This window comes from Brachyistius frenatus, unplaced genomic scaffold (genome assembly GCF_029030835.1).
Source record: "Brachyistius frenatus isolate BFR_SWC_R1_liver_20210118 unplaced genomic scaffold, ASM2903083v1 Contig_19, whole genome shotgun sequence".
Taxonomy (NCBI): domain Eukaryota; kingdom Metazoa; phylum Chordata; class Actinopteri; family Embiotocidae; genus Brachyistius; species Brachyistius frenatus.
Genome location: NW_027210618.1, coordinates 2,910,001 through 2,928,844, shown reverse-complemented (window position 1 = coordinate 2,928,844; position 18,844 = coordinate 2,910,001). Strand labels below are relative to the sequence as shown.

General features: G+C 40.4%; 1 protein-coding gene across 1 annotated transcript in view; it reads left to right on the top strand.

Moving 5' to 3' along the window:
* Positions 1–2,639: 2,639 nt before the first annotated feature.
* The window catches only part of ppm1h (protein phosphatase, Mg2+/Mn2+ dependent, 1H), a 34,399-nt gene continuing 18,194 nt past the window's right edge, over positions 2,640–18,844 (top strand). The window contains exons 1-3 of the mRNA XM_069695318.1: positions 2,640–3,191; positions 12,967–13,132; positions 16,363–16,719. Of these exons, the coding sequence (XP_069551419.1) occupies positions 2,959–3,191; positions 12,967–13,132; positions 16,363–16,719 (756 nt within the window). The 5' untranslated portion in view covers positions 2,640–2,958. The remainder of the gene's footprint in view (positions 3,192–12,966; positions 13,133–16,362; positions 16,720–18,844) is intronic.

Sequence of the window (18,844 nt, the reverse complement as noted above, 5' to 3'; positions counted from 1 at the left end):
TTTGGGGACATAATTTGCAGTTGAACAAGGTAATAAATCAAAATTTATGTAATTGCAATTACTCAGCATTTAGTTAAATGTTTTAAATTGTAATGATATCATATTGTGATCGCACTGTATCGTGGGGCTTCTGGTGGTTCCCACAGCCAGTACTGCAGTACAGTGAGCATGCCAAAGTCAGCTGATGGACACTCACAATGTCTTCCTGTGTGTGTGTGTGTGTGTGTGTGTGTGTGTGTGTGTGTGTGTGTGTGTGTGTGTGTGTGTGTGTGTGTGTGTGCATGTGTGTGTGTGTGTGTGTGTGTGTGTGTGTGTGTGTGTGTCTGTGTGTGAGTGTGTGTGTGTGTGAGTGTGTGTGTGTGTGTGTGTGTGTGTGTGTCTGTGCGTGTGAGTGTGAGTGTGTGTGTGTGTGTGTGTGTGTGTGTGTGTGTGTGTGTGTGTGTGTGTGTGTGTGTGTGTGTGTGTGTGTGTGTGTGTGTGTGTGTGTGTGTGTGTGTGTGTGTGTGTGTGTGTGTGTGTGTGTGTGTGTGTGTGTGTGTGTGTGTGTGTGTGTGTGTGTGTGTGTGTGTGTGTGTGTGTGTGTGAGAGAGTGTGTCTGTGTGCGTGTGATAAAGGGAGAGAACGTGATGCAGACAAGAAGGACATAAAGTCAGAGTTTATGGGAGTGTGAACTACTTTCATTTTATCTTACAGTATTCTTCTTTATGAGGACAAGCATGTTGCTGCACAAGAAAATGGAAATCATTTTAGATGTATATGTTTTTTGCGGTGTTGGTGGGGTAACGTGATTATGGTTTATAGACCAGACAGATTACTGTAATTACTGTATATCCGGCTTGTGCTCCGAGTTAACCTCCTTCTTTTTTGGTGGCTCTCCTTAACAGCTCCAAAAAAGGAGAATTGAGAATTGTTTATAAAGCTGCTTTTGAACTAATGACCTGTTTCAACAATCCGCTCCAAATATTACGTCTGTCTGGGATCTGACTCCAGCTGGGAAACACAACTAAATACTATGTATTCATTATATATTTGTGATTTATCAATTGACTGAATTCAGCAGTTATGCTTTCCTCTCTGAGGTCCAACTGACCCTATAAATGATTAAAATCATCGAATCGTAAAGTAAATTATATTGCACTGTATCCTGCACCAGGAAACCCAAACTGCTGCACAGAAATACAATGAAACAGAATAAGTAAGAGCATAAGGAGTAAGAACCAGAAAATTAATAGGAGGATTAAAGTCTAAAAAGAACAACAACAAAAAAAACCCATAAAAACATTGAAAACCAAGCAGACATTGGCAAATAAAGAAGACAATTAAATAAAAGAAACTGTTGAAGGTTAAGTCTTTAGTTTAGCTTTTGAAACTGCTCAGAAAAATGCTGAATAACATTAATTAAAAGCAACTGCAGAGAAATAAGTCTTTACCTTAGATTTGAAAACACTGAGACTGAATTCCAGTTTTTGGTTCTCTGACTCTTGTTCCGGTGTTGGACAGTGTTGTGGCTAAAAGATGCTTTGAAAATGTTTGTTTTAGTCCTGGGAACAGCTAATAGTCCCGAGCCAGCAGGTCTTCAGGGTTCATACTGGACTAGTAGATTATTTGGACCTATAGCCATTCAGTGATTTATGGACAGGTAAATTGATCCTTTAATGAACTGGTAGCCAATAAAGAGATCTGATAACTGGAGTTATGTGCCAAGGGATACCAACCAAGGGATGACTCAGAAAGAAGAAATGAAGATGGTTATAGAATGACATCAGAAAGAAAAAAAAGCCCAGATTTAAGTCTCATTTCAACCCTTTACCCTCCCCTGCAGAATGGGCGAGAAAACCCTCAAACATCTCACAAATGAAGGACTTCTGCATGGAGGAGTGGTCAGAGACTGGAGGACAATTATGCAAAATGTTCCCAAAAAAGGAAGCAACACTAGCTTCTGATGCCAAGAGTGTATTACTTACTTTTCCCACTGAAAACTATTTGGCCTACATCTACTTAGTCCTTTATCCGTTGACACTGACTCAAAGAGGGTCAAAATGTTTGCTTGTCCAACAGTTTCAGAAGTATATGTTACAGGTCCCCGGGATGAAGTCCATATGTTTAATATGGACATACAGTCCATGCGTTTAAATTACATTCTGTAATTATCACTTAAATTCCTAAACTCATGTTCTACATATCAAGTCTCTAAAAATAAACAATGACACATTACCATAAATGTGGTCACATTTTTGGGGGTGCCACTTGTTTTTTCACATGATTGTACATCTTGAAATCAAGACCTTAAGAAAAAACTAAAATGGAAACAACCTAACTGGTTTTGCATCATTCAAATTCAGCATTTTTTTTTTTGTGGGACACACAAATACAAAGAGCACAACCAGGCCACACTGAAGCAAGGCTTAGATTGCTGCATGATTACCATGCAAGTAAAGGTTGGTGTTTTAGATTAGGTGTGGGTGGGCATATATGTGTGTGTGTGTGTGTGTGTGTGTGTGTGTGTGTGTGTGTGTGTGTGTGTGTGTGTGTGTGTGTGTGTGTGTGTGTGTGTGTGTGTGTACCTATGAAGGTCCAGTTTTGTGTGTCAGTCCTCTGCGTTGTCATACAGCACCCATTGGTCCGCTGCACTTTACCCGCGAGGTAATCGTCACTTGGGGATTACGCACCTTTGACCTCCAGCACTGTCAACAGTAAGCTGCTCACCGAGACTCCAGTGCGAGCAAATCGACCAGCAGCAACCGGTTCGTCACATGATCAGCGTGCAGCGCAGCCTGCCTGTGTGTGTTCAGCTTTTATTTCCGCGTTCACAGAGGGAGCGCAGACCTGAATGAGATCCGCCGGTCGCTCACTGTCCGCCTTACACGCCGCGAAACTGCGTCGCCGAGCGGGTATCTGTCTGGCGGCGGGATCGTCCTCACGCAATCGCATCGCCTGGTCCCACGCTGCTGCAGGACCATGCTCACGCGGGTGAAATCGGCGGTGGCCAATTTTATGGGAGGCATGATGGCTGGTGGCTCCAACGGAGAGCATCCGGGCGGCTCGGATCTGCCGCTGAAATACCCGTACAGCAGACCGGAGTTCCTGGGACTGTCGCCGGACGAGGTCGAGTGCTCGGCGGATCACATAGCGAGACCGATCCTCATCCTGAAGGAGACCAAGCGGCTGCCGTGGTCCACCGGCTACGCAGAGTGAGTAACCTGTATGCGTCCATCTTTTTCTTGCACAGCAAACACACAGCATCCTTTGGAAGTGAGCGCGTCCTTCCTGGACCACTGAGGCGTAAACAGAAACACTAGCCGCTCTTATTATTATTATTATTATTATTACTACTACTATTATAGCCCGTTTCAGGTTTATTTTACATTTACAATAGGCCGAAGTGCATCAGCTGGCCTTTCCCCGTATTCCTCCACCTTGCAATATAAACATGAAGGTTTCCCATGGGGATGCCAAGACGAGCACATACAATTACCAAGCTGAAGGTCGCTATGATCTATCCTTTATAGTCATATAAGAAAGGCTTATCATTGTAGTAGCAAATGGAAAGATGCCATAAAGTAGGCTGTATCATAAGGTCACTGAAAACTGACTGAATTATAAGAGATTATAGTGGTTTATGTGAGAGGAGGAGTGCACTCTTGGATAATCTCTCAATCTGTTTCAGTCGTGTCACGTGTGGATATAATTTGAATCAGTTTACATTTGCATGTTGTTGAACACCACATGCATGTCTCAGTAAATCTAATAAAACCTGGTCATACCCTTTAGATGTATATTACATGTCATCCTATTGTTACTTGACAACTGAGACCAGAATCGCAACGTAAGATAGTCTGTTGAAATATTGATATCACATCTTCTATTTAGGCAATCAGAATCCATTTCGAGGATGTAGCAACCTGGTGGTGTTGCATTCAAGATTGACATGTAATGAACAGCATTTAGTGCAGCTGCATGAGTCATGAAGTTGTTCTGCTGCTCCTATAAACTGAGTGGTTAGTCTGTGAGCGCTGAGCCAGAGAACAACTTGGCAGAACATGAGAAAATTCTGCTTTGGTGGAATACTTTGACTATTTTTAATGCCAGAACACAGGAGAGGAAGTTACTTCATGTGCATGCTGCTGTTTCCTGGCGTCAGGCTTAAACAATACCTGCAAACAAACAAAACAACTAGTTTACTTTTCATTACATGTATGTACCGCTCAAGAACATATGATTATTATTGTCTGTTGCCTGAGAGTCACACTCATGCAGTCCCACGTAAAGTAGCAGGGCCTGGTGGTCTCATAACTATAGAGGTCACAGTTCAGTGCTTGAGGCGATCCTCAAACTCCATAGTGTGTGACAGGCCAGTTTAGTGCCCTGCATTTACAAGTTCACAAGGAGGAGTTTGTTTATCCTGCGGTTTTCCCTCCTGACATGAAGTCTATTCTTCATGCTGTTGATAGGAGATGGAGTGCCTGTATTCCTGTGAGCTTAATTGTGTAATCGATGATATTAAATGTTCAGTGAGAGCATCCTGTGCAGAAATTCCCCTCGTCTTTCTGCATCTGATGTTTCAAGTTTGGTCGTCTTGTTGTGAATCCTTTTTAGATGTTCAAATGAAGGTCGTCTAAATTCAACGAAGGCTGCCGGCTGGTACACTTTTCTTTTGACAGAACTGTGTTTACTTGTGAACCCTTCTGAAACAGAGCAGAGACAGGGGATATACAGTACTCTTAATAATCTTTTGATTACTTATTCTTTTGTTTTATCCATAAAATGTCAGACAACAGTGAGAAATTAACCTTATAGTTTCTTAAAAGTGGTGATGTCTTGAAATTGCTAGTTTTGTCTGAGCAGCACTTCAAACCCCCACATTTGTAATTTAATGTGATTTAGATCCTAGATAAACAGTAAAGCCTACATTTCAGGAGCTGGCACCACAGTTCTTGCTTGATCGCTTTAAAAAAAAATAATGCTTATTAATTTTCTTCTAATCAACTAAGTGATAAATTGACGGTTTCGGTACTAAAAGAGATCTATATGGTCTCCGCTTCGTATAAAGTGAAGAAATCCTGTGAAATTGTTGGAATCTCATTCACACCCTCCTTTAAGCGTCATCATGCTAATCTACCCTGAAGAATTTTTAATCTCAAAACAGAAAAGAAAGGATCATAATTCGCTTCTGTTTTTAGAAACCATCAACCACTCACATATATTTTAACATATAAGTCCTACATTTTTTTTTTCAGTAGATGTTGTGTTCATTATTTAAACTGTAGCATGTAAAAATCCACATATTTAACTGGGATGCATAATTCTCCAAGATCAATTCAACAGCTCTACTATAGATGTGATACTCCTCCCAGCAGTGTGTGTGTGTGTATGTGTGTGTGTGTGTGTGTGTGTGTGTGTGTGTGTGTGTGTGTGTGTGTGTGTGTGTGTGTGTGTGTGTGTGTGTGTGTGTGTGTGTGTGTGTGTGTGTGTCAGATGGCGTAGCATCAGCCAGGACCGAGCCATGCTGGGGATTTGTCAACAGCTGGCTGACCAGCAGGCTCTGTTGTTGTGAAATTTCACTGCCAGCTGAGAAAACCTGAGCCCACACGGGATGAGGTGATCCGTACAGATCCATTCAGGAGGGTGCAGACACAGTGGATCACTGATAACTCTGATCAAGCTAAAAGCCTGGATAGATGCATCGGAGGACATTATGGGGAACTCTCATGTGTGGCGCTTCTATAAAGTTACTGCTGTGTCATGTATACGTGGTAGATATAACATAGATTGTTAATGAATGACTGATAGGAATGCACCAAACTTCAACTTCAACTTTTGAATTGTCTTCTTTACAACCCAAACCGGCCGAGGCAGAACTGAGTCTGGTTCTGTCGGAGGTTTTTCTCGCTTAAAGAGGAGATTTTACCTCCAGCTTACGTAATTGTTGAATTTTTGGGTTCCTCTGTATGAAGTTGTAAAATTCTGTTGTAAGGACTTTAAAGTGTTAATTGCCCTAAAATAACATGTGATGTGATTTTGTGCTATATAAATAAAATTAAATAGAACTGGCACTCTTGATTTGATTTTTACATTGAGGAAATGGTTTAAAGGTGAACTGTGATGTCAATAAATGTGTTTATTCAAATCTGCCGATATTCAGACTGTATGAGAAACATTTAATCCATTTTCTAAGAAAAGTGACTGATTTGAAGAAGACTAGAAATAGGGAGTAAATTCTGAGTGTCGGATCACGCAGGACGAGTTCCCCCCCCACCCTCCCGCTTTGAGTGTTATCCTCGGTTACTGCGTTGCTCCCAGCAGACACAGGATGAGCAGTCCTGCTTTATGAGGAGGATTCTGATGCACCGCTGCCTCTGAGTGGGTGCACTGTCTGGTTCAGTGAGCACGATCATTTGAATGGATCAGTGAGTATTGCTCACTCCCAACTTGTGTCACCCTCAGTTCTCCAGCACTTTTACACGTCTCACTTCTGCAGAGAGGCTACATTCACAGCAGCTCTTCTCTGCAGGTGGGTCCCCCCCCCCCCCCCGAAACATGCTGACCACTCATGAGTGTTGTTTGTGTGCTCAACTCACATCGCTGCCACGCTGCATGTTACTTGGTGTTTCCAAAAGTTGAGGAGACAAGGGGGTGGGGGTGGGGGTGGGGGGGTTCATCTGGTGTCAACTACGTGGAGTTTACCCAGGTGTGTGGTCATGGTCACCTAATGAACCCATCACTTGCTAGGTCTTTACAAGGGTCCTAAATATGAATCACATAGAAGGCATGGAAATAAAGTAGCAGCAGGGTTTGGACATAAACGGGTGATGTGTTGGATTGTGTATTATAGTACAGTAACAATAAGAAAAAGTGCAACATCACTGTCATATTGTGTTGAGTGTAAGAAAAACATACTTGGAGAGCACCTGAGAGGTTATAATTGAAGAGAGTAGTTAGCCAGTTTACAATAAGAGCAGACAAACCTGTGCTAAATCAATTTCTTAAACTTCGGATCTTGTGGTTTTGGTTTTGGAAAGACAATTAGAACTTTCATGTCTGTCCACTTACATTTAATTGGAGGTTTGCTGTTTGGGGGAGGGCTTTAGCTGAAGATCTATGGCCTGTACCACTTAAAAGTGAACATTTCCTTCACTTGTTTTGCCCTCCACTTTACTCCTTAAGAATTTTTCCCTAAAATCCAAGCAACGGTGATTTAATTTTCTCTTTCTTCAGTCTAATATACAGACATAAATATCAAGGTGAACAAATATGTCCCAGAATCCTTTGCTCTGGTAGTAATACAATTTTTTTTTTTTTGTCTGAGGACATAATTGATTTTTATAATAGTAGGATCAAGACTTGTGTACTCCAAGTTGTTGTCTGGTAGGAGAATGGCGAGGGAGGGACAGATCAGATGGAAGTGGGGTTGAATGCACAGTTCTCATGAGAGCAGATCAAAAGCATTTGTATAGTTGACAACCATTCTGCTACACCAGAGGTGCACAAATTATTTTCTATGAACGGCCGAAAATTTATCCGGATGGAGATGTTAATGTTACGTGAAATTACACTTCTTTAAAATGTGACATTTTTGGCAGAAAATTAACATTCTAAATCTAAAATAAAATTTTAAAATAACAAAAAAAATGACTCTTTAATCTGATAATAGTAATTTCATTATTTTGCAGAAATTTCAGTCAAAACCAGTTGTCTTGCCAATTCTTTCTAAATTTTCTTCTGTCAATGTGCCACTACTTCGATCTCTCATCTTGACCGGCAGAACAAAGTCAGTGACGTAGGACACACTGACAGCACATGAGCATTAGCATTTGGGCTCCGTTAATAGCAAAGATCTAATATTAATGATGGAGTGGCAAAAACGTGGTCCAAATGGCCTTCACCTCGTCTTAGCTGCAGCTCTCCTCTTTCCTCTCTTCACATCCTCCACCAAAAAGAGTAGTAGCACTGAGCGAGCAGAGATCAGTTGTGACAAAGCTGTCCCACCCACTCATTCATTCACTTATTCTCTCACTGACCCAGACCCATTAACACTGCAACCTCAGCAGTAGTCCGATCAATACTTAATCAATACGCGTGTCTGTAAGCCAAACAATCGGGCCACTACGCTACGCTGTATGTTTTGTCTGCAGGTCAGCAGACATTTATACATGACGGCATGTCGATGCCTCGGCTCAGAAGTAGACTGCAGCTAGAGGCAATATTCAGAGTTAAAATATGCGCTCAGGGAACAGAGGTGAGAACGAGGCAGCTCCAGATAACAATTACAGTGTGAAGTAAGGGGTTGTTAAATAGAATTGAGGCCTGTTCAGCAAACATTTCCAAGATATAGAAGGATTGTGTTTTTAACAACATAAACATGGCTTAAATGAGCTTTCTCTGTTTTCACTGGAGCATTATCTTCACTGTAGCTCTTTTCCTCTGTGCATTTTTTTTCATACTTTCCTATTATGAAGAAGCCACATAAGGTTAACGTCACACTCAGCTGTGGAGAGGAGGCACATGAGCAGCACTTCATACACACAAAGCTTCCCAGTGCTCGATCACATGATGCAGCACATGTTCTTGTGTTGTTTCTGCTACATCAACACAGCTCACCGCTCTAAGGCGAGGACATAATCCTGTTGTGGTTCAGTGCCAGTTTTCCTTAATCTGGTTCCAAAACATGAGTACAAAAGAGGTGTTACACTTCGCTAATCAAATCTTGATCATTATCTTAAAGAATGGGTTCAATCTTAATAATATTCTGTGGAAGAAGCAGTCGAAAAGGAAGCAGGGGTCTACAGCCACTGTAGACTATAAGGACTATAGCAAAGAAGAGATATCTAAAAATAGATTATTGTTATTGCAATTGTTTCAGTGTACAAATGCAGTACAGTAAATAAACATGTGTCAGCAAGAGCCATGTGCTCCATAAAGAAAAAAAACAACAACAACCCTCACTTGAAATGTGTTCGTGTGGAAATGTCATTATGGAACTTGTAAAACTTTGAACTGGATGTGATGAAACACAAAAGCCACTTTGAATTAAAGGGAAGATAAAAGTTCTCAAATCCATTATTGGCCATACAGTGTTTCAGTAGCAAACCTGAAAGGCTATAATTATCTGTGCTCATTGCCTCCCGGGCAGTATTTTGTGTGCTCTTCATTGTGCAACAGGGTGGCAACAAAGAACGACCCAGAGCCCAGCTATGTTTTAATATTAAAACATTTTACACTCTCTGGTTAGTAATATTCAAGTATCGGTCAGTCTAAAATTACAACTTGTGATAATCTTAAATCCTGATCAGTCTTTCCATCATGTTTGCAAAATAAGAAGTTAGTAAAATATTAAAAATACCCATCACATAATCCCAGAGTGCAACATTTGTTAAACCAAAACACCAAAATATAGAAACGACCACAATAACAGAGAACAGGAAATCTTCACATGTTGGAAGCTGAACCAGTAAATGTTTGAAAAAAAAAAAAAAGGCATTCAATAATTAATTGCATGTAAAAATGATAATTTGTCTGTTTTCTGTTGCACATTGTTTCACCAGTAGTTGTATTTTGTATTAGTATTATAGTATTATTACATCATATAGATGAATTTGAAAGTATTTACTTGTGGATTTGGCTCTAAATTCAAATATATAGTATTACGATATCCCTAAAATCAGACACTCCGGTGGTCTCCTCCTATGTCTTTGGAGCAAAACTTAAGATGTTAGTAAAAATAATCTCCAAACAAAAGCAGGAATCCTGTCGATTACAACCCTGACAAGATAATTAAGCTCCGGCCGTCACCTTAGACATGAAGAAATGAAATGAGATAACCGAATCTGACAGCCCTGCTCTCGGACACAGTTTGTGCCTCGGGGTGTGGATGGCTTTTACTCTCATATTGGAGATGAAAGCCTTGAAAGCTCAACTGTTGTTAATCTTGTGATCTTCCAGGGTCAAAGCAACGTCACTCCCTGCAGTGCTTTGGTCTCAGACACGCATGATGGTGTAAGAAGGTTGTGGCCTTAAAGGCACATCCTGTTGGTTTTCTTTTAAACTATTAAATCACAAATAATTCTTAATTAATACTTAATATTAGTGTTTCTTATTTTCTAGAGCGTACCACCATTTCATAGACTGCTTTTCAAAGCTTGTGGGAAACAAATTAAAACCTGAGAGCTGGCAAACGTCTCAATATAACAAACAGCTTCACAATAGTGTTTACCTTCAGGCTGGACTGATGACACGAGGCAGCCAGTTCTCAAACATCAAATTCTAAAGTGCTTTGTCTTTTTTCTTTCATCAGCCCACAGTAATGTAATCAACAAGTGAAGTAAGCTAAATGTTTGCTTTCGTAAATCAGTTATCTCCAGCAGGTTTCAAGTCTCAGCAAGTTGATTTTTAAAAGGGAACAGATGCTGCCTTTGAGGTTGGATATCTAACAGTTGGTGAGATGTGAAAAATAAGACAGGGAATTAAAAAAAAACAGCAATAAAAAAAAGCCACAATAAAAAATGACTTTTTTTTGGTGACTAAATAAACAACAATACATTTTTACAAATTTAAAAAAGGTGAACTCAAAGGTTGCCTTCACAACAACAGTTTAGATTTGGTTTGATCAGATGATGCAGCAACTTTTGTTTTGAAGCCTCTCGTCAGGCATTTTGTCCGGGGGCCATTTTGTTTGTCTGGAGCCAGACGTGATCATATTTGGATGAAATTTGAATGAGCGAGTGGTGGAGCCACAGACTGTACATAATAGTGGACATAGCTTCTGGGTCTGAACAGTGAGGCTAGTGTGGAAATGCCTAAAACCGCAATACCACCCAGGGCCACTAAGGGTTGTTTCCAAAACATTTCTGGCTCCATAGACTCTCATTCAACTTCTCATGAAATATTAAGTCAAAACATTTTTTCCAAAACTCATTTTGGTGTCATTCGCTAAATTATAATACTTATTATTATTTGTTTTCTGGTGGTCCATCTGGAAATAATACCATCATTAGTTAGATATTAGGCCTTTAAAAGCTATATATTTGGGGGTATGCCTGTTTGATTGACAGGCCTGTGGTGCAGTCAGGTCTCCACTATAGGTGGGCATGCGTAGTGTCCTCAGTGTCGAGTCAGATCCACCGCTCGCTCCTCCCTGAGCTCATCCAATTATGTTCATTTGTGGCGCCAAACTAACAAGATGACGACGGCAAAAATACCAAATTCCAGGATTTATAACAGCAGCACCATCAACACTTAATGGGTGACGTCATGGTTGGTTGCCGCTTATATGGATCTGATTGAGAAGACATTGCCTGCCCACCTTATTCAGGAAACCTGACCCAGGCATGTCAATCAATCCAGACATGCAAACCAAACCAAACACACTTGTCTTTAAGGCCTAATATCTATTTATTTATAGAGTTATCTTCAGAGGGACCACCACAACACTAATTAGAAGGAGTAAATTAAGTTAATGACATCATAATGACGCATGGAATAAATTTATTTAATGAACAACGTTTTTATTTAAATTGTTTTGACAGTTAATTTAGTTTTGATCACCGATCGACTAATCTTTTCAGCATTATTGTGACAGAGTGAGTACCTTGATATGCTTCTCTCTCTTGTAGATTCACAATAATATTGGGTTAGCTGTGTAGGCAAATATTAAGTATTTGCTTTAATCCCTGGTGGTTATTGACACTATAGGGAGTGTGCTATTATTAGGTTTTCGGATAAGGGAAATGGTGAGTAGCTCATTGTGTAAGTCGTCAATTACAATCAATCTTACGGAGTGAAGGTCGGCCCTGTCAATTTCCTGTCAGTTTTATGACCCAGGGTGTTTTCTTAGCTGGAGACAGAGGGTCCCCGCTCTGCATGTTCATCCTCATGACCATTTAGGATTATTTATATAGGGTCCTCCATCGGGAAGTAATCATTACTGCCTTTCGAATCAAGACTATCACTGGACACATCAGATTTAGAATAACTTGATGTAGTTAAACATGCTAAGAAATATTAAAGGGTCTTTTTTTATTTGTTGAAAAAAAAAAAAAAAAAAGGTTACAAAAATACATATTCATATTGTGCCCTTGATTATCTAGCCTTCTATTCTGCCCTCACGTGCTCTGAATTTCATAAGCTACCATGTTTTAATAGGGCCACTGTAGACCCAACATCTCCGACGATGTGGCTAAATCCAGAATGCCTGGAGTATTGTTAAGCAGCGTGTGCTTGTCCATGACTGCAGCAGCTCACAGCAGTAGTGCACCATCTGCCAGGTGTTGTATAATGCAATATTTATGTCTTCCTGTCCGTTACCCCACAAGCGTGGGACTTCCAATTGAAATGTGTATTTAACGTTTGTGTATTTGCTTTGTGTATTTCACATTGTCTGACTTTGTTTATGGCAAGAAAGAATAAAGAACAAATATGAAGCTCTCACATGGAAATCGGGATTTATAGTTCGAAGAACATGACGCAGATGGAAAGGTCATCATCTATAGCTGTAGCCATGTGTGGAGCCAAAAATCCCTTATTGTTTAACAGTCTAGAAAGTAGTATCATAATAGTAATAAAGGCAAAGATTTTATATTATAATAGTATATATTTTATTAATATGAATTATACTGTACTTTACTGCAAATATATTTGTATAACACAACACACTTGTATGTATATGTATGTATGTTGTATTTCATACTCACTTCTACCGATATACTTTTATATATATCCACTATAGTAAACACATCAAGTCTCGTTGAAGTACTGCTAGATTTCCAAATTTCCCTCATAAATATTTTCCAATGTCATTTATTTTGAATGTGGTATTGTATACCGTGCGTATCGCTTTTTAATATTATATTTGCAGTTTATTTAATGCCTTATTTTTTCTTCTTCTTTTATCTCATATCTTAGATGCGCGATCAAACTGAAGCACCGTTTAAATGCTCTTTTGGGTGCTCTGTCCTCCCTCTCTCTGTGTAGGGTGATCAACGCAGGGAAGAGCACGTTGAACGAGGACCAGGCCTGCTGCGAGGTGCTGCTGGTCAAGAGGAGACCTGCGGGAAGCTCCACGCCCAACCGAACCCCCCAGATCCGCAGGAGGTCTTCCCTGCCTAACGGAGAGGGCCTCAACCTCCGGGAGAACCCGGTGAGTCAAACTGAAGAGATCCACGGGGAAACCTACTTCAATGACAGATCCATTTTATGACGGGAAGTGATGACTTGAAAGAATACAGAGCAAAGTCTAGAGAGATCTATTGCCTTGCTTATTTTATTCTTATCCTTAGAAGGAATTACATACTGACTGGATGGATAAATGTGTGTGCAACAGAAATGATGATTTGTGTGTACTGAAGTGAACAACAACTGGTGAAGTATAGTGGAAAGTTTCATAAAAGATTCACAGCACATGTGAACATAACTGGTGTGAGAATTTGTTAAATTGTTAGAACAAAGAACGATTTTTAAAGAACAATCAGAGCTGAATTTCACACTTCAGATGAAGTGCTATTGATGCGAGCAGGTGAGACATCTTTTTTCCATTCAAAGTCATCACAGACTGAAGCTTTTACATTTGAGCGTATCTTTAATGACGTAATCCAGGTAACAATCAGAGTGAATTTAGTCACTGAATGTCCCCGGGGCCTGTTGTCGGGACCCGCTGTCCCCTCTTACTGTCCCATCAGCAGTTTATTGGGGCGTGTAGCGCAGCGTCGTTAGGACATCACAGTGGCCTTCAGCAGCTCTCGCACACAAATATAGTCAACCTTGGTTCCTTTCACGATGACACTGTCTGACAGTGCAAAAGAAAACGGTGTATCATCAGAATGAAAGGATGTCACTGCTTTTGTAGGGCAGTGTGCTACTGTCACTCGCTATTTTTTGACACAACGGTGGCTTTGTAATTTTTCCCTTAAAGGCTGAACAAATATTTAAACCACATAAACCACTTTTCATTTGACATGCACTCTGTGATTTCTGCATCGTTTCATCATCCTGTCCTCACTAATACTTCTGCTAATAAAGTAACACTGCTCTTAACATGTCCTCTCAGGCCACCAGTACTTTACCCAGGCCCACCCAGAGCCCACAGCAAACTCATGCAAGTACCTCATGACTCACTACTGCAGTGATACTAGACCAATAAGAGTAGTGTAGTGCTCTTTGATTGCTTCATACACTCATGCTGTAGAATCTGCCTGCACTATATTGAGAAAATCAGAGCTTTAGTGTGTACAGAAATATGTGCTTGCGATGATGTACGTTCAGGGGCCAGAAAAAAATGCAATAAAAGTCAGACTTCCTGTTTTTACTTTGCATAATGAGATGTATGCAACATCAACTCCGTGTCTACACTCACAATTATATGTGACTTAATTAGAGAATTTTGTTTTTTAAATTAGTATGCAAGAGACTTGAAGCACGAAGCAGACGATTGGTTTCCGGATGCGGAGGATCATAGAGCTGCGGTGGTTTGTGAAGACGGCAAACTCAAAGGTGTGCCGTGAACGAAGCCGGATCACAGGACTCTTTGTTTTCAACGTTATGTGGGAGGTGGCGCTTTGTAGATCAACACAGAGGACGGTGTTCAGTGTTGGAACATGTGGTGCATCATACCGGTCTATTAAAAACTGCAGATTGATGCATTGATACTAGAGCAAACATTAACATTGTAGCAGACCAGCTTCATACAGTCGTGGACATCCTGCACCTCTAAGGGGAGGTTCATGTTCAGATCAGATCACTGAGCTGGCCGCTGGCCGCTGAACACCTGTGAATGAAATGAATTGAATGCAGTGTAGAAAGGAGCTTTCACCCTTTAGCTTTGAGCAGTGTGTGAAGCACTGATATGTGCATGAGTCAGTTCACATTATGCACCTCCCTGTTTGAGTTTCACACATTGAGTGGCAGCTGTACTTCGGGCTAAACTTGTTCCACTGTAGTATTAAAGCTTGTTTTTGTTGTTCCTGTCCAGAGGTCCCCAAACTCTTTCCTAAGAAGGGCCACAAATGAATGTGGATGGAGCAGCGGTGGGCCAAAACAAATAATTCTGTTATGTTGTGGTAGATCCACTTTTAACAGTAATCAGTAGAATAGTGTTATTAAGGGTTAAATAAATGTATAGGGGACCATAAACAATTTTTTTTTTTTTTTTTTTTTTTTTTACTCCTCCATGTTCTAGGAATACATATTTTAAAAGTGTTAATTTTGGAATCAAATTTGAACAAAATATACGTTTCATCTCCACCCTATGGGAAGTCCCGAAAACATTGGCTCAGGAATGTTCTGTAGATGATGCAAGTTCAACCCTATGCAAGGCACTGAAGGCCAAGATTATTTGGACATCAGGAAATAATGGTGGGGAGTTTTCAAAAAAATTCTGAAACAAAGAAATGGAGTGGACATGAAGCTCCACTCACAGGAGGGGCAGTTTAATTATATAAGTGAGCTCCCTTGAACTTTTGAATTAGGTCCTCTTTAATGGACCAGCTCAGAGATTACTGTATTGTCTCTTGATATATAACGCTGTACTTTTTGTCACATTGTTTGCATTTGCCTGGAGACTTCTGGTCCAACTGAAGATTTTTCCATGACGATGTGATATTGCATTTCAATAAAATGTAATATATATTTTCCAGAAAATTTACATTCTAAATCTAGAATAACATTATAATTAAAACACTACTCTTTAATTTTCATGATAGTAATTTGACTATTTTATGGAAATTATTGTCAAAATCATTTGTCTGATGTTTCACTGCCTCGATCTCTCATCTTGACTGGCAGCCAAAGCTCAGTGACGTAGGACACACTAACAGCACAGGAGCACCAGCAGGAGAGGGAGAAACTTAACCGACCATGCTGTAAATTGCCATAAAACTCAAACCATGCACTTTTTTAGCAGCATCAAATTTAAGGTTCATAGTGATTATGGTTTGGATTTTACAGCATGTCAGAATAAGGAGAATAAGCACGAGTTTGTCAAATACCGTGGAGGGCCAAAACAAATTGGGCTTCTCTGTTCTTACACACCAGTGATTCCTAAGCTTTGTAACCCCGTAATCGTTAGGCCATACTTCAGTTATGTCAGTGGCAAGTACTTCCAACAGCGACGTTCCCCTTTTTGATTGGTTCACTTTGATAACTTCTACAAGTTTCAAGAAGTAAAACTGTGCAGACATTAAATAAAGCAAATATTAGAAAAATAAAACAAGAAACAAAAAGAAAGGAAGAAAGTTGGGGTATGTTAATTTCTTATTTCCCCAGGGATTTATATTTCCTTGAGAACAGTTGGTGGCTCCTGAGTCCACCCCGTTATTTCCTGGAGACTCAGATGTTGACACAACTGATCAATATGTGTGTGTGTTTGACATGCAGGACTGCTCTGAGGACCTAACCTTCCACTACTGGGCGTTGTTTGACGGCCACGCCGGCTCGGGAGTGGCGGTCGTGGCCTCCCGTCTTCTGCATCACCACATCGCCCTGCACCTTCAGGAGGTGATGGAGATTCTGTGTACTCCCAACCTGCTGCCACCCACATGCCTGGGCGAGGAACCTCTCAATCACCACCTCATGCCGACATCTCAGCGTGCCCTCACCAGGGCGGCATCGCTCCGGGGAGCCGCAGGTGCTCCAGGTTCCCCCAGCACCCCGCCCACACGCTTCTTTACTGAGAAGAAAGTTTCCCACGAGAGTCTGGTGATGGGAGCCATCGAGAATGCCTTCAAAGACATGGTAAGAGGCATGTGCTTGATAGACAATCAACATTTCAGTGAACCTTTGCTTTTGGCAAGTAAGACTTCAGATCTACTTTTCTGTGTTAAATATGATAAGATGTGTTGACTCATGTGATTTGAGATGATGCGCAGTGGTGCCTCAGTATCTGGGACTATCTCAAACTCAACAAAGTTTACAATAAAGGAACATACAAAAAAAATAGCTAGGAGGAGATTTATTGGCACTTTTCAGGACTACATTAAAACCAGGATGTGTACCTCTAAGGGGAGCATGTCTTGTGATGTGTTAATACATTATTTTGTGGACCTTCTTTTGGTACTGTAGTTCTTGTTTTATTATGATTCACAGGTTGAACATTCTCAACTAATATCACCCAAAACCCTGGTTTTATGTGTCGGGGGAAGTGCAGTCGGTATCAAAAGACTACAATAAAAAGGAAAGTCAAGTAAAACAAACCTCTTCCAGCTGTATTGCCTGAAAGTAGGGCGTTGCTGGGAATGAAGGAAATAGCTGTTAAACTTTGCACACATCTTTATCTTACATACACAACATAACAGAACTTTGTAAAAGTTACAAAGTGAATAAAGAATTTCCAAACTACTGTTCATTTAAACCACAGGCTGCCACATGTATGTCACTGTACACAGACTGGGCAATCAGTGTTATTACTTAACATCCATTAGACTCTAAATGCATCAGTTGATATTGATTCAGTGTAATTAGACGGTCAAGCGAAATGCACACAGGCCTCCCAACTTCCTGTTACTTTGCAAAGATAAGGTCACACACGTGAATCATTTTCCTGACTTTTCAGCACACTATATTGTATTCAGTCAACTATATATGCAACCGTTAGTATACAATGGCTCTACACTTAAATGACACTACCTACACACAGTCTGTTACCCGATTATGAAACATCCTGTGGACTGTGAAGGTTTTGTGTTTTTTCTTCGTAATAAGCTGTCTTGAATTGTTTTGGTTCAAATTTATTGCAATACTTGCAGGTTTTCATGGTGGGAACACTTCTTAAACCACTGTTTGCAGCATGATCCTTTCTGTTCCCTTTCTGTTAATGACGTTCACTAGTTGTACAACTGTTGATTGTTGCTTCTCTGTCACATAACTGGAAATACAGATATCTATCAAGCTTACAGAGTATTAACTGACACTTAAAAGTTACATTTTTGGTATTTAAGGTACTGTAATGAACCTTTTTCAAGGGTTGTCCTCGAGCAGTCCAGAGAGATGATTTGGTGCCAGCTGGTTGAAGATGTGTTTAAGGTTTGATCACACACAGTAAACTGCACCATCAACACAAACTCAAGCACATGTACGTTTTCAAATTCATGATGTAGGACTGGTGCTGTTGAACTGGAAGCACACAGCAACAGTCATTTAGCAAATAGCAGAGCCAGCAGAGTTGAAGTACTTTCCCCTCAAGCTGCTGCAGGTCACTCTCTCACCATCTGCATGTGCTGTTATTGGATGCTAAAGATTAAAGTCACGGAGAGGCCAAAGAGCCAATCAAAACAGTACTGGTCTGTCTGACAGAGGTGGTCAAAGGTCACTGGTCTCAGTTTCATCATCGGTCTCTGTACTGGGCTGTTTGTCCTTGCCTGGGTTGCGAAAGAGTAATGATCTTATGTACTCCTTCAGAGAGAGATGAAAGTTGTCTTGTTTTCAATTCGAAGATGTTTTTCTTCACAGGTTATTCATAGTTTGCCTTGTCAACAGCAGTTTTCCTGCCAGCAAAGTTAAATATAAACAAGTATAGTATACAGAAAAGGAAAGAACTTTCCCCAAATTAAAAGAGAATTGTTTGTTAACGTAAAACAATTTGAAAAGGCTTTCTTTTAATATTACATTATTACATTATTAAAACAAGATCAAAGTGAATCCTATTAACATCGACCTCCATAAGATACAGTTTGGGAAAATGCACTGTAGTTTTCCCAACAAGAGGTTTCACCTACAGCTCAAATGAACACAGTATGAATGATGAGTGGAGTAGAACTAATGATTATTTTGCCTATAAGGATGTTTAAAAATGTGTTGTTTTGTGCGGGAACGCCAGTCCAAAATCCAAATTTATTTTTGCCACTTTTGCTCAAACATTTGC